General features: G+C 33.9%; 1 protein-coding gene across 1 annotated transcript in view; it reads left to right on the top strand.

The window, feature by feature from the left end:
* Positions 1-7,227: 7,227 nt before the first annotated feature.
* The window catches only part of LOC149075751 (hemicentin-2-like), a 149,490-nt gene continuing 134,671 nt past the window's right edge, over positions 7,228-22,046 (top strand). Inside the window, exon 1 of the mRNA XM_089243258.1 lies at positions 7,228-8,016. Within this exon, the coding sequence (XP_089099384.1) occupies positions 7,902-8,016 (115 nt within the window). The 5' untranslated portion in view covers positions 7,228-7,901. The remainder of the gene's footprint in view (positions 8,017-22,046) is intronic.

Genomic DNA, 22,046 nt, shown 5'->3' with positions numbered 1-22,046 from the left:
CACGTGTGGTCGCACATTATCCTGTTGAAATATGGCTGTGGGCAAGCCCTTAAGTTAAGGAAGGACAATTGGCTCCAACACCTCGGAGATGTAGCGCTGGATTTTTAAAGTACCGGCAATGCGTACTAGAGGAGTGCGAGAGTGATATCCAATACCACTCCATACCATAATACCCGGTGCAGGACCAGTGTGGCGGTGCATAACGCAGCTGTTCAGCATCCTCTCTCCACGGTGTCTCCAGAATCGAATCCGACCATCGTGGTGTTGCAGACAGAAGCGTGACTCGTCAGTAAAGACAATTTCATTCCATTGTGCCGTCCACATCCTTCTTTCATCGCACCATTGGCGGCGGAGACGTCTGTGGTTCTGCGTCAAGGGTAGACGAAGCAATGGACGTCTTGCGGACAGACCACTCTGCTGTAAACGACGTCGAATGGTACGCGCAGACACTGGATGATGCGGTACAGACTGAATGTGCTGTGCTATGGTTCGTGATGTGGCTGAGCGATCCGTCACTGCCATACGCACAATACGCCTGTCATCACGTGAAATGGTGCACTGAGGTGGATGCGATCGAACACGTCGGTCCGTCGTACCCTCCTGCATCCAACGATCACATATCCGCATTACAGTTGTTTGGTTTCGTCCAACACGACTACCGATTTCCCTGAAAGATAATCCACAATCTCGGTAGGCCACTATCCTTCCTCTGTCGAACTCGGATACTTGATCAAAAGATGATCGCTGTTTTCTACGAGGCACAATTGATCGTTTTTTTGAAAAAACCACAAGAAAAACACAATTGCCGTACTTCAAATCATCGAAATCTCCAAGCCAAATAGCGCTTTGAAGTGGCGCCACAGGCGCGCGTGATGTACGTCTGCGCTGAAATTCTAATCATTTGCATATCTCACCTCCGCTAATGCATGTTTTAAATTTCATATTACTTGCATGCTTCCTTCAGGGTGTTACATTTACGGTGGCCAGCAGTGTACTTCACATTCACTTCGTGAAACAAATCCCAAGGAAATTGTATGAATGGGTACTCAGTGTGTCAATGATTCTGACATACAGGTTTCTAACGATCTATTTTTCTATTGCCACCCAGAATTAATTCCATGACGTAGGATGAAATATTTTACATCCACATACCAACCATGTGTCTCACTAAGATAAGTGATTGTGATATTGCTATTTTCTAAGCTTGAGTGATTTTTGCTGAGACATGCATTATAAAATCTGAAAAATAGATAATTTAAAGTTTGAAGAGTTGTTAAAAGAAAAAAAAAAATAATACACGCTGTGGATCATTATTATTTTCTCTTTTCTGTTGAATTATACCGTGGTATATCTCAACAAATAATATATGAGGATAAAAGGTTTTTGAATTAGTCTACCTCTTGGCCATATTCCCAACAGGAGAAGATTATACGGCCAATGGAGTCCTCAATGAACATATCTCCTCAAGAATTAATAGGCATTTTCATCAGAATCCGTAGACTTAAAAAAAAACGTTCAACTAAGCAAACTTTCAACCGAAAACTAAACACAAGAAGAAATACACTTCGTCCAGAAAAGAATTTCGTAAGCTTCAATTAAATAAAAATAATGGATTGTCGAAATTGAAAAAAAAAATTAAGTTTTCAGAGACGCATTTTGTTCAGATATAGATATAAATTTTCTTCCTTCTTATTCCATTTCCCCTCATCGTTGCATTATTCAACAACTTCAGTTCATTAACCATGACATGTAATTTTTAATACTGTTTCAATTGCATTGTCATGTAGTTTTCTTTAGAATATTTGAAAGGTTAGTTTCTATATGCACTGTGCACATGCACGAGTATGTTTTTTTTGTCACAAATTTCATGCGACCAGGTCTCTAGGGCCCTCCATCACCCAATTTCTATCCACTGATAAGAAATACAAATGTATCGTAAGAAAATAACAGTGAATTCGCACGAAACTACGCACCACACAAGTAAAACAATTAGGTGCAAACAAATAGCTACCCAGTATTAGTGCAACAAAGTTCGAATTAATTTCGAAATAAAACAAAAAATACGGAAAATTCGTTATATTACCAACATGACCATATCAACAACAGACAGCTTATAACAACTCTATTTATTTCATTCCATCGAAAATAATTCGCTAGAATGGTGCTGTCATAAGCCATTTAAATGAACTTTTATCTTCAAAGTAAATAATTTATACAATAACGGAATTTGAAAAATCACAGAATATTAACTAAAAGTTCATGAAAGGGTATTAGAGTATTTAATACTCGAACGATAGAGGATTAATTAAACATTATTCTCCACTCAGTAACACAAATAGGGAAAACACTTAATCTGATCCAATAAGGAAAATGATGAATTATGTTGAAAATTATCAATTAAAAACATATTTTCCTAATTTGCTTAGGAATGCTGATCTGTACGCTCATAAAATTTTTGTGGGATGAAAGTGATTTCATGGATTCGTCCAGTTTATAGATCTATCGTGGTACTATGACTCTTTTCGTAAGTTGAACAGTGATCATTATTCATTAGAAGAGAAGTGGTCCGAAAACAGTTTCCGAAATAGAGAAAGAAACTGTGATTGGTTCTAAGATTAAAATAATTGCCTAGATTAGGGGTGTGCAGACCCTTTAACGTCCTAAAGGAGATTTCAGGGAATCATTGAGCTTGAATAAGAAAAAAAAATTATTAGAATCACTGGTTGTAATAATCAACCACTTATAAGAATCAAATCGGTAAAACGAAAACCAAAAGTTACTTTAATGTAGAAAAATCGTCGGTTATAAGAATCAGATTTAAACTTATAATAATCAATAAAAAAATTTTTATTTCTCCAAAACTGTCATCATGGAAAAATGCAAGTCTGAAAAAAACTGTAATTTGTAAATTTTTTGAAAGACTTCTACTCAAACAAAGCACAAACTTGAAAATAACAGAAAAAGAACTATAAGGTGACACCAATTTCATCGACATATCTGGTTTTAAAGACGAGCTGTATATATGTACAAGCGCTGAAAAATTTGCGAACTTAAAATCGAATTGTCGCCGAAATTTTTCATCTCCAATTCTGCAAACACCCTTCTAGCTGCAATCCGGCCAAAGTCAACAAAAAACTTTTACATTCAGCTTCCAAAAGAGCTCACAATAAACCATATCAGTTTTCTGGTTCAGGAGAAATTTAGTTATTTGTTTGCAGTATATATATACATCACTGAAATTGATATTCGACGAAAATTCGGAATTGGTGGTTACAGATTTTTGCGACAATTTGATTTTTCACAAAAAATCCTATAAGGCGACACTACCCCTATACAGGGTATGCGTATTTAATGGCGAGCTACAATCACCGACGGATCAGTGAAGTGAAAAATCGAATTGTCGCACAAACCAACTAAAATTACTTCGACGAACGCAGATTTCAGTGATGTATTGTAAACAAACGACTAAATTTCTCCTGAGCTAGATGATCAATTTGGTTTATGTGATGACCAGCTTTCCTCTTTTGAAAGCTGATGAAATGCGCGTCTTTGGGCACTTTGAACGATTTTAGTTAGAAGGGTGTCTGCGAAATTGGGAATTAAACATTTTGGTGGCAATTCGATTTTGAACTTCGCAATCTTTCATCGTCTGTAGCTCACCACTAAATCCAAGTATTTCAATGAATTTAATGTCACGTCATAGGTTGTTTTCTGCATTTTCCAAATATGTGCTTAGTTTGCGTGTAGGTGTCTCAGAACTCGGGTTTTTTTTCAGAATTAATTATCCACCATAACTCGAAAACGGTTCGATATAGGACAAGGTTCGTTAGATGTTTCATGATCCACTTAAGCTCGTTTATCATCCCCTTTTCGTTTGCAGAACAGGTCGGATTCACCCTGTATAGGGGCAACAGCAAAAATATTTCAGGGTATAAGAATCAAAATGACTGGGCAAAACACGGGATTCTTATAAGCGGTGGCTACTATATATATATGTTACCGGCAAAGTATGAAATCCAGGCATTCTATAGAATGCCTAGGCATTCTATACAATGCCTGGTCGTTTCAGGCAAAGTATGAAATACCGGTTTTATTCTATACTTTGCCTAGGCATTCTATAGAATGACTAGTCATTCTATAGAATGCCTAAACACAATCCAGGCAAAGTATGAAATATCTTCTTCCAACAAATCTCTTTAGGGGCGGTATAAAATATTACATAAAATTAAAATTTCACCGAATTTTCGTCATTTTTTCCCGGAAACGTTTCCGCTTTCGCTCTCGTGAAAAAGGATCTGTTGAGGGGCGGTATAAAATATTACAATTTCGTCGAATTAAAATTTTACAGAATTTTCGTCATTTATTCCCGGAAACGTTTCCCTTTCGCTCTCGTGAAAAAGGATCTGTTCAGGGGCGGTATAAAATATTACAATTTCGTCGCATTAAAATTTCACAGAATTTTCGTCATTTATTCCCAATAATATAGAATCCAATTGTATAGAATGCCTAGGCATTCTATACAATTGGATTCTATATTATTGGAATCTATATTATTGGATTCTATATAATTGGAATGCCTAGGCATTCTATAGAATGCCTGGATTTCATACTTTGCCGGTAACATATATACATACAGGGTGTCCTGTATGTGGTAGCACGGGGTTTATCTCACCAACCGTCCGTCGTTGAGGTACGATTCCAATTTAAAACATGCTCAACAGCCATTCAAAAATTACCGTATACCAGTTTCGAGAGTAAAAATAGTGTACAAAATGAAAAAAAAAATCTAAATTTTAAAAGATTCTCCCTGTACTCTAACTTCGCACACCTCCTATACGTTAGAGGTTCTTTTCAATATTAACGTGGAGGTGTGTCTGGTTCTTCTGTACTCTAACTTCAAGTTAGAAAGATCTTGCCCTGTCTCTCCTAATCCCAAAAAAAAGAAAAAAAGAATTGCGTGTTCCCAAGTGCAATATTCACAAAGGTATTCGAAAACGGAAGAAATTTGGGAGAGCACAGCATTAAATGCGGAAAAACCGTTTTACCAGCATTTAACGATGTCCTTTCCTAAATTTCATATATCTCTGTGACTAATGCATTTAGAAACATTCAATCTTTTGTTCGTATCAGGAGAGACAGGGCAACAACTTTATAATTGGAAGGTAGAGTACAGGGAGGCCGTATAAATATTTATATTTTTATTTTTATTTTTGACAGGGTAATTTCTGAAAGCCTGTTGATCATTTTTTAAATTCAAATCGTATCTCTACGACGAACGGTTGATGAGATAAGGACCGTTCTAGCAAATACAGGACACCCTGTATATATAATAACAAAAATAAATGTATAATAGTAATTTCAAAGAATAGAATGTGCGCTCTGAGATCGTTCCACTGCGGTCGAATAAAAATTGAGAGAAATAAAAAATCAGCTTTTGTGCACGGACCCCAGCCACAAAAATTGAAAAATAAAATAAAATTATTTGTGATTTCTTTTTTGTATCATCCATGAAAATAATTTATCTCGTAAATATTAGAACGAAAACTCACCGAGAAATCGACGTAGGAAATGCTTGATTTTTGTTCGTTTTTTACGCTCGTCTCAATATTTTATTCATTTCAGTAAGAGTCGGTTCCGCATCTGAAAAAAAAAAATAGTACCTCCGCAAAGAGAGATCTTAAACACCATACTTACATAACACGAAAATTCACAAAAAATTCAGGAATCTGTGTTTTTACTTGAAAATATGGAAAGCAGATGACAGCATATCAGAACACCTGAATACTCATAATTCTGGTGACATAAATACGTTAGGGCCATATGCCTACATAAGTTCCGGCACGTACTTATTTCTGTTAGAAATTCCTCAGAGGAATGTTCACGAGGTAATGTACGGTAAAGTAAAAGTAGCGGAGACTGAAATCATCCTCGGATAAGTCGTCATCTGGTGGCATTGTCAGCAATTGCGAGTCAGGTCCGACCGTCCGTGTACGGTCTCGTTCAGTGCACACGAGCTGCAAGGAAAGATTGAGATATTCGTTACATCTGTAGTCTACGGCGTTCACCCGGAAAGTGAAAGGACGTAGGTTCGATTTCCCGCAGGGGAAGTTGAATTTCCTCTTTCCAAAATGTATCTCCACATCATCCAACTGTTAAAAACCTTTGTAAAGTAGTACTCATTTGAACGCGCTTGGGGACAAAAACAAAACATAAGTTTCAATAATTGATATCTCACCAAATTTCTATCCATATATTACGCGATTAATTTATTTGGTTGTAATAGAAAGAATAAAGTTACCGTATATTCATTCTTTTTTTCTATTCAGAGCACACGATCAATACACAAATCTCTTATAATTCCATTAGTAATCATTGGCTTACGCAAGGGGCGAGTTTTGGGGTTCTTACCCCCCCCCCCCCCCTTGAGAAAATTCTGCGTAAGCGCATGTATGAGAGGGAAATTATAATCACTCGATTCTACTCTTTTCTTGACTACTTTTCATGTTTTACGTTAATTTTAGAATGAATCAGAGTACTTTCGTTATAATTTTAAGCCACTGTTAGTGGGGGGAAAAAACCCCTGTAAACTTCTATTAAGCTAAACATTTCGAAGACACGTTAATTCGCTATGTATTACCCCATTCAAGTCTTGGAACCTCTTGTGTTTCATTTAAACATTTCATATTGAGATTTCTCTTACTTAGACATTGCAAAACCATTTTAATCTATCATGTGCCAACATAAGTCCGTGCTTCCACGATGCCTCGCTTCACCCGTCTTTCCCCGACTTTAAAACCATTTCGAGACCATTTCAAATGATTCCAACTGACCCGTACTTTGGGATGGAGTAAATGTTTTCCTCTGAATCATTCGTGACACATGTTCCTCACTCCATCAGGATCACGGTCGTTGGATTAGCATCAGGACAATGTATGATATATATATAGATAGAGAGAGAAAACATCTCTGTCTCTCTTCCTAACTTCCCTCACCATCTCGTCCAATCCGTTAGGGGGGATTTGTGTATTTATTTTAACTTTATATATCGACCATGCTATGCGGGAGAGAAAAGCAGGGAACCTTCATACCGGCATAACTCTGGAAAACCTCCCACCCTTTTGGGAAGTGCACTTCTCTCGCCACCAGGAGGCGCTCTGTTCGGATGTTGGAAAGAAGTGCCAGAGTCGGTGAGGGTAAAAGGATGGAACTATCATCGGTCTTTACTTCAGTGCAGTTCAGAAGACCGATTCGGTCAGCTGTGCGGTGCAGGTTCGTTCGGGACGGTTCCAGATAACATAATGAAAGTAGGAAATGACCATATCTGATGAAATTGAAATATTGTATATAAGTTTTTACACGTCGAACTAAATTTTTTCTACAATGTTTCTCATCATTACCGAACTCGATTAAGATGAAATATGATTTTGAAAACTTGAACATCTTGTTTGTGTTAATCAACATTACTTGAAAACGTACGTATCTTTATGTGAAGGGATATTAATGCAGAGCTATGGGTTAAGGAGATGCAATAACATGTGCCGAAAATTCGACATTTAACTTATATGTGAAAATGATTACAGCAATATATACTCCGAGTATCGTCCCGGTACAGAGCACACTTGAAATTTATAAAAATTAATTTTCTTTTTTAATTTCACAGCGGTATGTACCATGAACAAATATTGACAGACAAATTCCGTATTCAATAAATTTACCAGATTATGTGGACGGAATCAGAATCTCAAACTCATCAATCTGATGTCATGTGCTCAAGTGAAAGTGATTTTTGACATTTTGACAACATTTGCTTCCCCCCGTGCTGTCGTGGCTAAATGTGTAAATATACATATGTTACACAAAATATTTATTACCAACGAGATCGGTACAGTTAATCAGCAAAAATGAGTTTTACTGCATCAAAACGAGCGAAAGTGAATATTTTGTTTTGGATTCTCAGGCCGATGGTGATTTTAACGAGTGTTATAAATAAAGTGACTTCCACAGAACACGTTATTGGTGAGTACTTCATTTGATATCATTATTATCTATACTTTATAAAGCTGAGCTCAAAATTTTGACGCACAAAATGTACTGAAAATTCACTGTACCAGTAATAAATAAAGACTATTGGTACCGTAAACGTTATAATATCAACTATCACACTACATCATTTCATATCAAATTCATCAAAATTTTTTATTAATGAAAAGGGTAAACCATATATATTATATAGCATAATTGAGGTTACTGACAGTATAAAAATTTAAAACAGTAATCAAACAAAACTTTTTTCGGTGCTCTCGTCGGAACTATAAATATTTTCCAAGTTGAACATTTTGGGGAAATATCGAACAACTTTTGACGTAAAATATTTCTCCTACATAAATTATTTCCGAAAATTTATATGAACAAAATAAATTTCAATGATTGTGTATAACTCATAACGTGCAAAAATGATTAACTTCTGCTTTATTCATGTTTGATCAAACGGTATAGAACAAGATTTCAAAGAAATTTCATGAAGAATTACAAAAAACTGTTCAACAGGGTATTGTTTCTTCTAAATAACATTACCATATATATTACGACATGCCCGGAGTATGTAAAAATTTTAATCGGGCATGCAAATTTTACAACATTTGCCCAGCACTGACGCATATGTTTCAAACATCTTGTTTCAACAAAGAATGCAAATTAATGTCTGTATGTGGTTTAAAGATTCAATTTCGAAAATCACACACTTTTAATTAATTTTCTTAAACACCGTACCTCTTTTATCTAACAGATATTTTGAATTTATGGGATATTGCAAGTTACATAACAATCTTTAGTTCACTCCTTTAAAACGATAAAAACATATTGATTTTATATATTTTTTTTGACGAAAACACATGTAAATTGGTGCTGTAAGCATATTTTTTATTGAAAAAACAACATAGCAATTTAATTAAATAGAGTGGATTTTTTAACCAGTTGCAATTGACAATCAGGAGTGAAATATAAAGTTTGTCTTGATTTTACTGTTATCTATCTCAACACCCATCCTCCTGGAATACTTCGATATCTCTCTGAGATGGGAAGCGGGTGGAGAGAGGGTTGTTCGGTCCTTGAATGTTGAATGTTATCTATCACGGATAAAATCTTGCATAGCAAAAATTGAATTCCTTATTACTTTGAATTTGGTTTTCCATTTCTCAATTTTGTGCGATTTCTTAAATCTTTGAACACGTAAAATATCTTTGAACATATAACATCTCTGAACTCGTAGATTAGTATAATGGATGTTCGACTATGTATATTCAAATATACACTAGACCGTAAAGGGTTAAACACATTTCAGTTTCCTAAGCATAATTGATTCACAATGTTTTCCGATGCAATTTAGCCATCGATCAAGTGCATTCGATCAGATTTCAGAGTTTTTTCGCTAAATATGTATCAGAAAATTTTAGTCTTTTTTTCACTGGAATTACAGTAAATAAATCTAAAACAAAGATCGATACTACAGTTTTACATTTTCTAAAATAAATATTGGAAATTTGAGGTCTTAAAACAATATTATTTGCATAATATAAACATATTTAATGACTATACCGTATCATAGTCTTCTCCTTGATGGAAAAAACAATATTTTTGTTTAAAAAAACAATATTTTTAGTTAAAAATCCAATATGTTTATCACATAAACAGTGTATTACTGTTTTCTCATAACTTTTTGTTTAGTTTCTTTTTTATTTTCGGTCACTGTATTTTAGATATAATTGACATCTGTGCCTTTAAAAGGGTATTATTGTTGGAATTATTTCAATGTTTAATTCTCAGCCACCTTCTTGGGAATTTTGGTCACATTTGAATTCTTATTTGCATTGGATACTGGACAAAATAGCTAAATATATATATATATATATATATATATATATATATATATATATATATATATATATATAATTTAATGTATAGTAATATATATATATATATATATATATATATATATATATATATATTTAATGACGCAATTTTAATTCATGACAATACTCAATGATGGTTAATAAACAAATATCAATAGCAATTACTGTATTTGTTACATCTGCAATGTCCATGAAAGTGAAACGTAGTCTATACATTTTTTTTTTTTGATTCAGTAGTAAAAGTAGAGAAAACTCATTATACTGATATTGACAAAATTTTTCAACCAATATAAAAGTCTTGTGAGTGAAATGACGTATCCACCCGAATGTAATGAAATTGAAATGAAAGAGAAAAATAATGACGACAAATTATAACTCATGTAGTAAAGAATTTCATTTTTATATATATGTGAGTAATCGACGGACCACCTTTTCATGCGAAAGCCATCTCTATAAATTTTATATACTGCGAATCGTTATTAAAATCGTCTCGTAGATTATTTTTCCATTGACTATTATCTTAAGTGAATTACTAAGAAAAGAGAAATGCTTTTATGAATAAGAAGCTTTTGTGATTAAAAAAAAGTGTATTGTTCTTTATCGAACAAAACGGAAAAGCTAGAACAAAAATTTACGAATTTATTTCAATAAAGGAATACAATAGCACCTTTAATCCACGAGTGTCTGGAGTTGTAAATCAAGTTACGAGCAAAAAATTACATGTGTATATACTTATATATATTGCGATAAAAATTCTTGTGTCTTGAGAGCGAATCCGAGACTTACGAGGAAAATACGTAATTGAATATACGAAAAATCGAGTGATATAAAAATGCCGGAACCGACAGCTTTGTTGAAATATAATGTGCATCGTGTTCATTATGCAAGTCGCTTTATTCCACATAGGATAGTCTATACATGCTATATATGTACTATGTCATTCAAATGAATTTCATGAGTGTATTAATACGAGCGTTGAACGAATTAATGTTGCTCCTATTTTAGATGTGCGAATTCTCTTCGAGATGAAAGTATAATTCAGAAATGAATGGATCACAGTCGATACTCGTTATTACGATCCCATTCCCATGGTTCCTTCTGAAATGGAGGATATATCGAATTACCAATACGGGAAAATAAACAAATATTCGGAGCATAATATTAGAATAATGAATTGATTGTTTTCTTGTCCGAGACCAAGGAACCCTCTGGAGGATTATCAAGGAATCCGAGGACCCCAAGTTAAAAACTTCTTATATAGAGGTAATGTGGTACTACTGTACAGTAGTGCTCTCCAAGACCATCTCTTTGGGAAAGAGCGCAAGCCATCCTAAGATGGTCTCTCTGGGTGGTCAGCGGTCATGTCTGTTTGTCTGTACAGTAGCGCATCTTTTCGTAATCCCTTCCAAACTTCTAATTTCATACAATCGGCAATGGAACGAAAATTCATACAGTAAAGCATGTCGAAGTCAGACACCTCAGGTTCCATTAAAAATGACCCAAGTTAGTTAGTTGTCCAAGTATAAAGTGTGTTGTATTATAGCCATTGCGTATATAGTATGATTGTGGCAGGATTCAGACAAACATTCAAAAAATACCCAATTTATAAAGATTTCTAATTTGACAGGTTCTGCTGTATTTTCTGTAGAAAAGTTATAAACAATCGTTATTTTACTTATTAATAATGTTATTTTAAAAATGTACTAATTAGAGAAACTACAGATATATTATATTTCATTAAAAATATATCTGAATTTTAGATGAACTAAATGCAATGAAATCTCGATGTAACGATACTCTGCTGATTCATCGTTATATCAAATATCGTTGTAGTGAAGCTTCGCTGCGCTGTATTTTATTTTTACATGTGTCTGACTCACCATCAACGACGTTTATGATACATCAGCTCAATGAAGCTCAAGAATGTTAACTGTTTTATACGTCGAAAAAAACAATAGATCGTACCCTCAATGCAATATTTCGAACAAGTCGTGTTTGACTAATGATCATTTGATTATCGTTAATTGCAGGCGTTCCTTGTAGTGCCCCTTTTTTTATTATTTCTGCCCCCTTTTCAACATACTTAAGCATCAAATTAGGGGTGGCTGTCTATTCACAATTTTTTTTTTGTCTAATGGAAGATGATATATTACTCTAGAGAGAAATTGCTGGACGCCAAATGCGGCTGTCATCTTCTTCATTCTTTTTTCCTACGGACTTAATCAGTGGCTCAACGAGGCTTCGGTTCTTGTTTTTTAATCATCATGAAATCTTATTCGAGCTTTTCCTTAATCATTTTTTAATACAACAAAAACAATTTTATATTCTGATTGTTTTTTAAAACATCTTTCAATTCCCACAGGAGCTTCTAAACGTATTGAATATACCGGGTATATATGTCCTAATTCGCGGCCTTTGTTTCATCAAGCGTTCGTCGTAGAGGTAAGGATCCAGTTTAAAAAATGCTCAAAATTTGTTCACAATTCATCCTATATTAGTTTCGAGAGTTAAAATACAGTGTGTCAAAAAATAAAAACAAATCTATTTTTTTTACATTTCTCCCGTCCTTGAACTTCCAATTAGAAAGTTGTCGCTCTGTCAAGAACACCGCAAACGGACAACACTACTTTCCCTCATTTATATGCTGTTCTTTTCTGGCTTTACTCCGATTTTTGAATTCAAATAGCTCCGCGAATATTGGAATATTTCACTTAGGAACATGAGATTATTTTGTTGACAACTTTCTATCTAGGTTTTTGAGCACACGGGACGGTATAAAAGTATTTTTTGTGACACACTGTATTCACACTCTCAAAATTGGTATAGGATGATTTGTGAACATCTCAAGTATTTTTAAAACTGAAACCATACCTTATATGACAAACGGGTGATAATTCTACTGAACGAAAAATCATTTAGTTGCTGTGAATTGATACTGGTAATATTAGTAATATCCATATAGGTTCCAATAAAAAATGTATTTTCTTACTTGGGCTCGCCATACCTCATCAAGGAAAATGCGGGAACTCGCGATCCTAATTACGGGATATCATTTTTTGTATTCAAAAAATTCAATTCAAAGCCAATTTGATAATTACTACAGAAATGATATAAAATTCAAATTAGCGAAACTTGCATTTATGTATTAAACGCAAAAATATAAATTAAATGCGTGTGTGTGTGTGTATTTTTTTGTCATTGAGGTTCGTTGTGTTTGTTAATTTAAAGAACGTTTTTGAATTAAGTTCTACTTCTTTACTTCTCTTTGGATAAAACAGCAATGTTCAACAAATGTTCAAAAAGTAGCGTTGAACTTTTGTCTTTCATTATTAATTTTTCAACTGTCTACTCTATAAACATAGCAGCTCCTGTGAGAATTGAAAGATGTTTTAAAGGGTGGGGGAAATAAAGGGTGGTACAAATCACAGTTTAACTAAAATTTCTTTGACGAAAAAAAAAACACCTTCAAATGACTTGATGACTATATTTTATTGAGAAAAATAAAGGTAACTGGGAACTTAGCTACGCTGAAATACGAAGCTCCACCAATTGTCATCAGTCGGCCAAATCCCCAACTGTGTAAATCGCTGAAGAATTGAGGGGAAAAAGTTGATTCTGATAAATGTGTAAGATGAAAATATTTCGATTTATAGCTACAGTTATGAAAACGTGGGTTTTTTTAATTGTTTATTCACAATTTTAATACACATAATAGATTCAAATAAGCATCGTTGTAAAAACGGGACAAACGTATAAAAAATTGGAACAACTGGAAATGCAGGAATTTCCCGTTATATACAGGGCACAAGTGGTCCGACAAATTGTATAGACATTTTACTGGTATGGCCCTCGGGTTCAGAAAGGTTGAGAAACGCTGCTATAAACGAGGGATCGCCATGAATGGCATAGACCTCACCAAAGTACACGTTTACCCGGATGAAGAGTCGTTCCCGAGCAAACTGCTATGGATCGAGTGTGGCAATTACGTCCTTCCTCACTTTTCATTCTGCGCAATGGGTTCGTGGAATTAGTTCCATCCTTGATTAAAGTAATCTCACGCACTATATATATATATATTCAACTCCAGTAAATCACTTCGAAACATTTTAGGATAAACTTTTTCTTTATTTTTCTGTCTTCATCATCATCTTCTTCTTTCTCGTTTCCTTTCATTCTTAAATGAAATCTCTTAGAAGCAAAAGTCTGGTATCGATTAGAAGATTGCAACTTTCAAAGTTCAACAAGGAAAATTCTTTTCTGTAAGGAGTTACTAGAAATTGACGATGTTGTTTGGTGAGTAGATGGAGGTGTATAGGGAGGGAGAGAGAAGAAATGCTGTTGTTAATCCGAATGCCGATCGGTAACACCTTTTAATTAAACTTTCCTTCTCTGAGAAGTTCAAGAGATCTCTTCTTCAAAAACTTCTCTCTCCGTTTTTTTTTTATTTTTAGCTGCTTTTATATCCACGTTCTCTTCTACCATTCTTTTCATTTTTGTACTTATTTCCTTTTTAATCTCGTTCCTTTTTTTCCCCCCTTTAGTTTGCCGTATTTTTCGTTCTCCATGTAGAGAATAGCAACCAAGTGTGAAATTGGATGCCATCGGCTTGCATTCTTTCAAGGCTGGATAGCTTAGATTGATGAGAGGACCCTGACACGAGCGCGTGTCAATATAACCGTGTAAAAGTTACCACACGAACAAAGAACTTTTTTTTAGGGTAAATAAAGATTCCGAATATCTTCACTAGTTTGTTCGATGTCTTATATCAGTCTCAATGTGCGATTCCGTGTTCATCGATAGAAAACAATTATCACGTTCTTATCAATGTCGAATCGCGTGTAAGAAAGATTTCCGTATTTATAAATTCGAAAAAAGTCTTTGAGTCTTATACGGGGTAATTCCATATTCGTTGGAAAAACTTTAAGAAGATATAAGATACCTAAACAACAATCTCTGATCATAGAATGTGGTCGAATCGGAATAGCAAAGGCGGTAGAAGGTGTTTTTAGAGAGTGCTCAACAGCAAGCACTTCACCAAAAATATCATATTTTTCTGACGGATTTGATGCGATATTTGTTATCAATCATTGAAGGACGCATATGCAACTTCGAACTGGATTGGAGTTTGTTTTTTATTGGTGCAAGAACCATCAAAGTTATGCTGCGCCAAACAATGACCAAGCAATACAATGACTTGTAGAATTTACGTTACGCAGATTGCATCATGAGAAGGCCTACCACATTACAATACCCTGAACCACTCGAATGGTTGACTGCAGTTATTGCAGCAAATCCGTCGGTGTGCTTTTTGGTGATGTGTTGTTGTGCACTCTTTAAAAACATCTTCTATCGCCTTCGCTGTAGCTATTCGGCCACACATTCTATGACTACGTCTGGTGAGATGCTGTAAACAGCAATGCGATGAATAATCAGTAAGAGAAACATAAAAATTGAAATTTGATTCGCGAGAAATTCAAAAAATCGTCAGTCAGTGAATTTTCCATTTCATTCTGTTAATACCGAATATTATAATAAAGGAGCAAAAAAGAACCCAATAAAAATGAATTAACGAAAGGACAGTTGAAGTAAAAATAAAAAGAGTTAATCAAAAAACTAATTGGATAACCGATAACTAAAAACACCAAATGAAGTTTCACAACACATTATAACATCATAAGCACATAAACAGCATATAATAACATTATTACATTGGTTGTTCGGGAAAAAGTTATCTAAAAGCAATGGCTGAAACTGAGAAAAAAACATGTGATTACTAATGGTAGTGCTGCACTGTCAAAGGCTATCTTTCTAATTTTTTAATGCAAGTTTTCTATCCAGGTTGCGCATTTACTTTGTTGAAAATTGCTTTGAGGCGATTTTCGCAGCAGTGAATAGTCAGTCAGCATGTTGTGGAAGCCATAGATTCAGTGCGTTCTTTGGCTATCTGAATAAATTAAGCAGCATGTTTTAAACGCCATGTGCGAACTGAATCGAATGCCGGACTGTCATATATATTATATGACTTGACATGAAGTTTTAATTTCTTCTAAAGTGCTAAGCAACTGTTATTTTACAAAAGTTTGAACATTAACTGGTTTAACATTTTTATCTTATGAAAAATCCATCTTTCCTTGTGTGGTTCTAATGATATTAACCCTCTACGGTTCATTTTCATACTGTTCCTCAAATTGAAAAAAAAATTACGAAAACATGTAACTTCGTGTTTTTCAAACATGATACATCAACTTAGCAATTTTATTTATTGTAATGAATTTCTTAATTAGGTAAAATTGTTAGTTGAAGATAAAACATAAAGTTTGTTTTGATTTTTATGTTATCTATAAACAGATAAAATTTCGCTCAGCAAAGCTACAAATAATTCACATACCTACATTTTTAAATTATTTGCAGCTGCCCATACTGATGGCTGGCTAAAACATAGGCACTTCAAAAAATTAGTCCAGCTTATTGCCTTACTTAATTACCTTACTAATTCCTATTATGTTGATATTACTACATGTTGCATCGTTGTTTTATGCATATAGTGGAAAAAAAAAATCCCTAAAAGCGTTCTGTATTTGAGGAGAAAAATATAACATTCAAATATTGTATATACCTTTCATTGCACAAAACTTTCAAATTATTTTACTTATGCATAAAAAATTGACCTATACGATTTTCTTTACCTTTTTGCGGCCCATGTTTCCAATTAGAAACATCGGTTTTATTAACCAGAAAAACAATTTTTTTTGTTTGACTTTTTTTCGCTGCAGGACTGAGATTCCAAACTTAATTTACACAACAAAAATTCCAATCATTTCATCACATTTTTATGCTATCAATTTATTTTTTTTAAATCACCTATTTTTAAGGGAGAATAAAATTTACTTTTTTTTGTTCTAAATTTCAGTGCTGTTTCAATAGAGATGGGCAAGTAAAGAAAAGATTTTTTTTTTACTTGGATTCTTTAATCGATATGTTTAAACTAAAGGATCAAAATAAGAGAAATAAAAGAAAAATAATCATAATTCTGAATTCGGCCGGTAAAATGTTGAACAATTTTCTGGCAAAACATGCCCTCACTATTCAGTCGAGCTTATAAATTATGAGATCCATTTACCAATGCTTATTGTTGAATTTCTTAATATTACATACTGTCAAGGAAACAGTTATTTTCCGGATATTATGCTGAGGTGAGCTCGGAAAGAAAAGTCATCACGTCTCCGCCGGGACTCGAACCCAGGCCCTCTTGCATACCGGGCAAGCATGCTAAGGGGGCATGCAAGAGGGCCTGGGTTCGAGTCCCGGCGGACTCGAACTTTTTTTTTGAATGACTTTTCTTTCCGAGCTCACCTCAGCATAATATCCGGAAAATAACTGTTTCCTTGAAATCTCTGGCTGAGAAAAAAGCCATCTAAATTACATACTGTATTGTTAATTTAAAAAATCCTTTAATACCCATCTAATATAATGAAAAAAGTTACAAAAGACACGATTAAAAAGATTAATGAAGATCAGCAGATTTCAGTACTACATTTGTCTTTAACAACACTTAGCATTTGCATCTTTAATTCACAAATACCGATGCTATTACAATTGAGACGGGACATTTGCCATGCGTATTCAAACATATACGGGAACAGATGGCTAAGGGTTGAACAACTGTAATTTCATAAATATATAAATAGTAACTAATTTAGCTTCATTAATCAATATATTTTGAAAACCTCTAACCGAAGACTTGACAAAAAAAATGTTTTTTTTTTTTTTTTTTTTTACAAGATTTCACCGGCTTCTTTTGACGTAAAGTACTTATTGACTAGTTGACAAGGGATGACGAAGCCGTATAAAGCAGCCAGCCTTATAGGAGAACTTCAGGGAGAAACATTGCCAGTTAAAAAATAGTACCGTGTCTAAGGGGATCCGAGATGAGAAACTAGCTGAGTGTTTAGTAAGTTAAGGGAAGAGAAGCAAGGCTTTCGTACACACACATATATATAACCTTAGTATTCCAGGGTAAGGTCAAATTAATTTACTTGATGCGAGAGCGTTTAGGCGTGGGTTAACGGCCTGTTATGAACAAGCGAATACTGCTACGACCACTGGGAAAGTGAGGCACTTTAGTGACGCTATTACAACCCTGACATTTGTCATTCCTCTTCACTACTTTTCCCTCTCAGACATCTCAATTGTGCTGTTTTCTTTTCATTAACCATTTTCCCAGAGTCTTTTCTTTTTCTTTTATTTTCTTTGGTTAAAGCTTTCAATGTCCTGTATGTAGACGCATAAGTATCTAGAAAAATACGATTATATAAGATTTATGAGCGACCATTATACGATTCTCACGGTTTATTGAAATAAGTTTCAGGAGAATATACCGAAAACTCAAGAAATATCAGAGTTGGGATAAAATCTATTATATTATTATATGACCGGTGCATTTTTCCAACCCATGCAGTTTAAATATTGATTTGTATTTGTATATTTGAGACTTGCTGCGCTGCTTGGTACCGTGAAACCAACAAGATACTTGATATTTCCTCTATAACGAATTTTTTAAAATCCTCTTTGGAATAGTCTGATCTTAAACACATCCCTATACAACGAATTTCTTTACACGATAAACACCTCTATAAATATATTTTTTCAGGAAATTTTGAAACCATTACAATGACATTTTGTTTTATATTACGTTATACAAGGGGTTCTTGCAAGTCCTAATGCGGCCAATATCTCATCAACAGTTCATCGTAGAGTTGTGATTATAGTTTAAAAAATGCTCAGAATATGTTCAGAAATCGTTTTATACCTGTTTTGAGAGTAAAAATACATTGTGTCTCAAAGTAAAAAATAAAAAATCTAAATTTTTATATGGGAACCCCGCGCTAAAAAACCAAACAAAGAAGTTGTAGTCCCGTCTCTGCTAAGGCGAACAAAAGACATTCTTCGATCCTATGTGTAATATTCGCAGAGATATTTAAATAAAAAAACAGGAGTAAAGTTGGAAAAGAACAGCATAAACTAACGGGCAATGCTTCTTTCCATTATTTATGGGGTGAATATACAGTTTTAGAATTTTTCTAAAATTTTTGAGTTCACATATCTTAGTGAATGTTGCAATTAGAAAAGTTGATTTTTTTTTCTTTTGTTGGCCTCAGATGAGAGACGGGGGAAACAGCTTTGTAATTGAAATTTAGCTGACGGGAAAGGATCGTTCATAAATTTTAATTTTTTATTTTGTGTAATTGTTCTCTCGAAACTGGTATAGGGGTGATTTTTGTACACATTTTGAGCATTTTTTAAATTAGAACCATTCCTCTATAACGTACGGTCGATGAGATAGAGGCCGAACATCGATATTTGGCGCCTCCTGCTCAGTCAAACTGTTGGTAAATTTTGGGCATCGCTAGTTTCAAGGGATACGCCTAAGCTTATTGTAATAAACTTCTTTACATACAACTAATTAATTAAATTCTTTCGTGACGAATTAGTACTTAAAGGCACTTTTTTGTAGTGCTGAGATAAGGTCAATTTAGAAAAGATTCTAACATCAGTATAGATTTCATGACACTTGATGCTAATGTTGCTTCTCGATATAACGATGATCCCTTTACAACGACTTTTTGTTCGTCCGCAGAATACCATTGTATGGAGGTTTCAATGTATATCATTACAGAATCCGTGCAAAAAATCTTTATTTTGTGTGTAAATTCGATAATTAAAATAACTTAATTAATTTGTTTTTTCGTCTTCAAAGAAAATCTTTGCAAATTTGTCTCTCCGACCCGATTATTAATTACTCATTTAGAAATTCATGACAATATGAAAATATATATGTCGGGAATATTAACAATTCATTTTCAAAAATTCCTTTCCACACAAGTTATATATATATTTTTTTACTTTATAAATTTATTACTCTAAAGCTGAAAAATGAACAAAAATTCTCTTTGTTTTTAGTTTCAGTAAAATCGTATTATAAAGATATTCTTTCAAATGAAAATTAAAAAGAAACAAAAAAAAACCACTTCTCTAGAGTTTCGCTCCATTTTACATTTTGAATAATGTGGCATAACATGTACCGAATATCGATATAAATTTTTTATATTAGTACAATTCCAAGCATGATGAATTATTTCATGACACATATAGAAAATAATTTGAAAAACGTGATTTTACATTTTGATAAAAATTGAATTAAAACGCATTACATTGCTGGAAGAAAATATATAGGCTTATAACTGTTTTACATAACGTCAAATAAAAGTCGGATACTATTTTTCAAATAAACTGCAGAATTTCCACAGCTGAATAATTTTCTTATTAGTTAAAATTGAATGTTAGTAGAAAGAGACAAACAAAAATACATTCACGGGATTACAGTATTTTATAAGTATCATTTGTATTTGTGCCTCTATAAAACTACTCGATTTACATTAAGAGTAGAAAAAAACATCTACTCACACATTTGATATTTAGTTATTTCATTTATATTCTTATATTTTGAATTTTCACATAAATGAATATTGGGTGACGTATTTTCTTACTTGTTTAAGTTGCAAGACAATGAGACAGAATTTGTGAAACATGCACGAAAATGATTTTTATTATGATGTACTTGATAGCATTTGTACTTATATAGTTCGCATTATTTTTACCCAATATTTCTCTCGAGAGTGATGCATTTTATTTTGTTTCACGACACGTCTTAATGACGAAATTTAATTTTCTGGGTATAAATTAGATTAAGGTGCTGTACTACTTTCAGGAGAAGGAAACGAGAATTCACATGATGCATTGTTGAAAGTACTTATAGGAAGTTTTGAATCAGGGTTGGCCAACTGCTGGCCCGCGGCAAGGTAAAAAACTATGAAAACTAACTAACGAATGGCGAAATTGTGGTTAATGTAGAGAGAAAAATGATTTCTGACTTTCAAAAACAATTTGTATTTTCATCACACAAACACAAAATCTCTTTCAATACACAGATCACATGTCACATGATTGATTTTAGAAACCGACTGTGAGAGTTATGGAAGTAGCAGTAGCAGAATTTCTTGCGCAATCATCGCAGGTCAGTGAAGACCTCAACGAGCAAAATATCTCTCGAAAAGTTTTTTTTCCCATAAAAATTCAACGCTATTGTTTTGTTATCTATTGGTAAAAATATTCGGTCTAGTATTGGCTCTGGAAAAAATCAAACTAGAAAAGCATTGCACGAAATTCAGAAAAACAAATTTCAAAACATCAAAACTTTTTTTTGTTTGATAAACTTTAAGCGTTTCATGAAGTTACATTCTCCAACATTAAATCATAATTTGCGGAAAGAAAAGAAAGACGAATAATTTTTTTTTTGAGAACAAAGAAATTGCATTGAACAAAATTTAAAAAAAAAAATCATGAGGCACATAAAAAAGATCTGGCCGATCTGCGAGCAACTGACAACATTAGCTGGATGATTAAAAACACTCCAACCAGAATAATCTCAGGAGAAGATTAAGTGCACCACGTTTGAAAAATCGGAGAAAAGATACACCAACACACCCATTTCTACGTGAAGTGGTCGGGAAAAGTCCAAAATTCAGCCATCAGTAGAAATTTTTCTAAAACCGCACCTAAAGGATCTATTGACTTTGCTGAATCTAATGAGTTTGAGGAAAAAATCACGTGTCAACCCGAAAAATACAGTTTTGCGATCTCCTGAGATCTCCTGACTTTGAAAAAAATCTGTAAAAATTCTAACCAGTGAGCACTTATGCGGAAGCAGTCCGGTCATCAACAAGCAGACCAACTTCCCACCGAGGTACTAACTAATACATGTGCAATCATGACGACGCGGGGCCCGTCGTTTTCCCTGAAGCCGGATGATGATTTCGCGGCCCACTCCAACTCCACTTACCACATATTCGAATTCGCAAAGTCCTTGCAAATTCGAATCCTTTCTCCCAAAAAAAAAATTATTTATCCTAGATATATTTCTGCTCAGTATTTTTTGGAATTCTAAGAATTTGTAATTTCCCGATTTTGACAATATTTTCTCATGCACAAACACATACTAACTGACGTACATTAAATACACCAGCCTAGATTGTTTACCAGTGCGTCTGTAATCCCACCATCAGCTCTGTGGGCTGAGCA

This window comes from Pholcus phalangioides, unplaced genomic scaffold (assembly GCF_987345545.1).
Source record: "Pholcus phalangioides strain wild (caught in Gottingen) unplaced genomic scaffold, Ppha-v1.0 ptg000015l_1, whole genome shotgun sequence".
In the NCBI taxonomy this organism is placed as follows: Eukaryota; Metazoa; Arthropoda; class Arachnida; order Araneae; family Pholcidae; genus Pholcus; species Pholcus phalangioides.
This window is presented reverse-complemented; position numbering and strand designations above follow the sequence as displayed.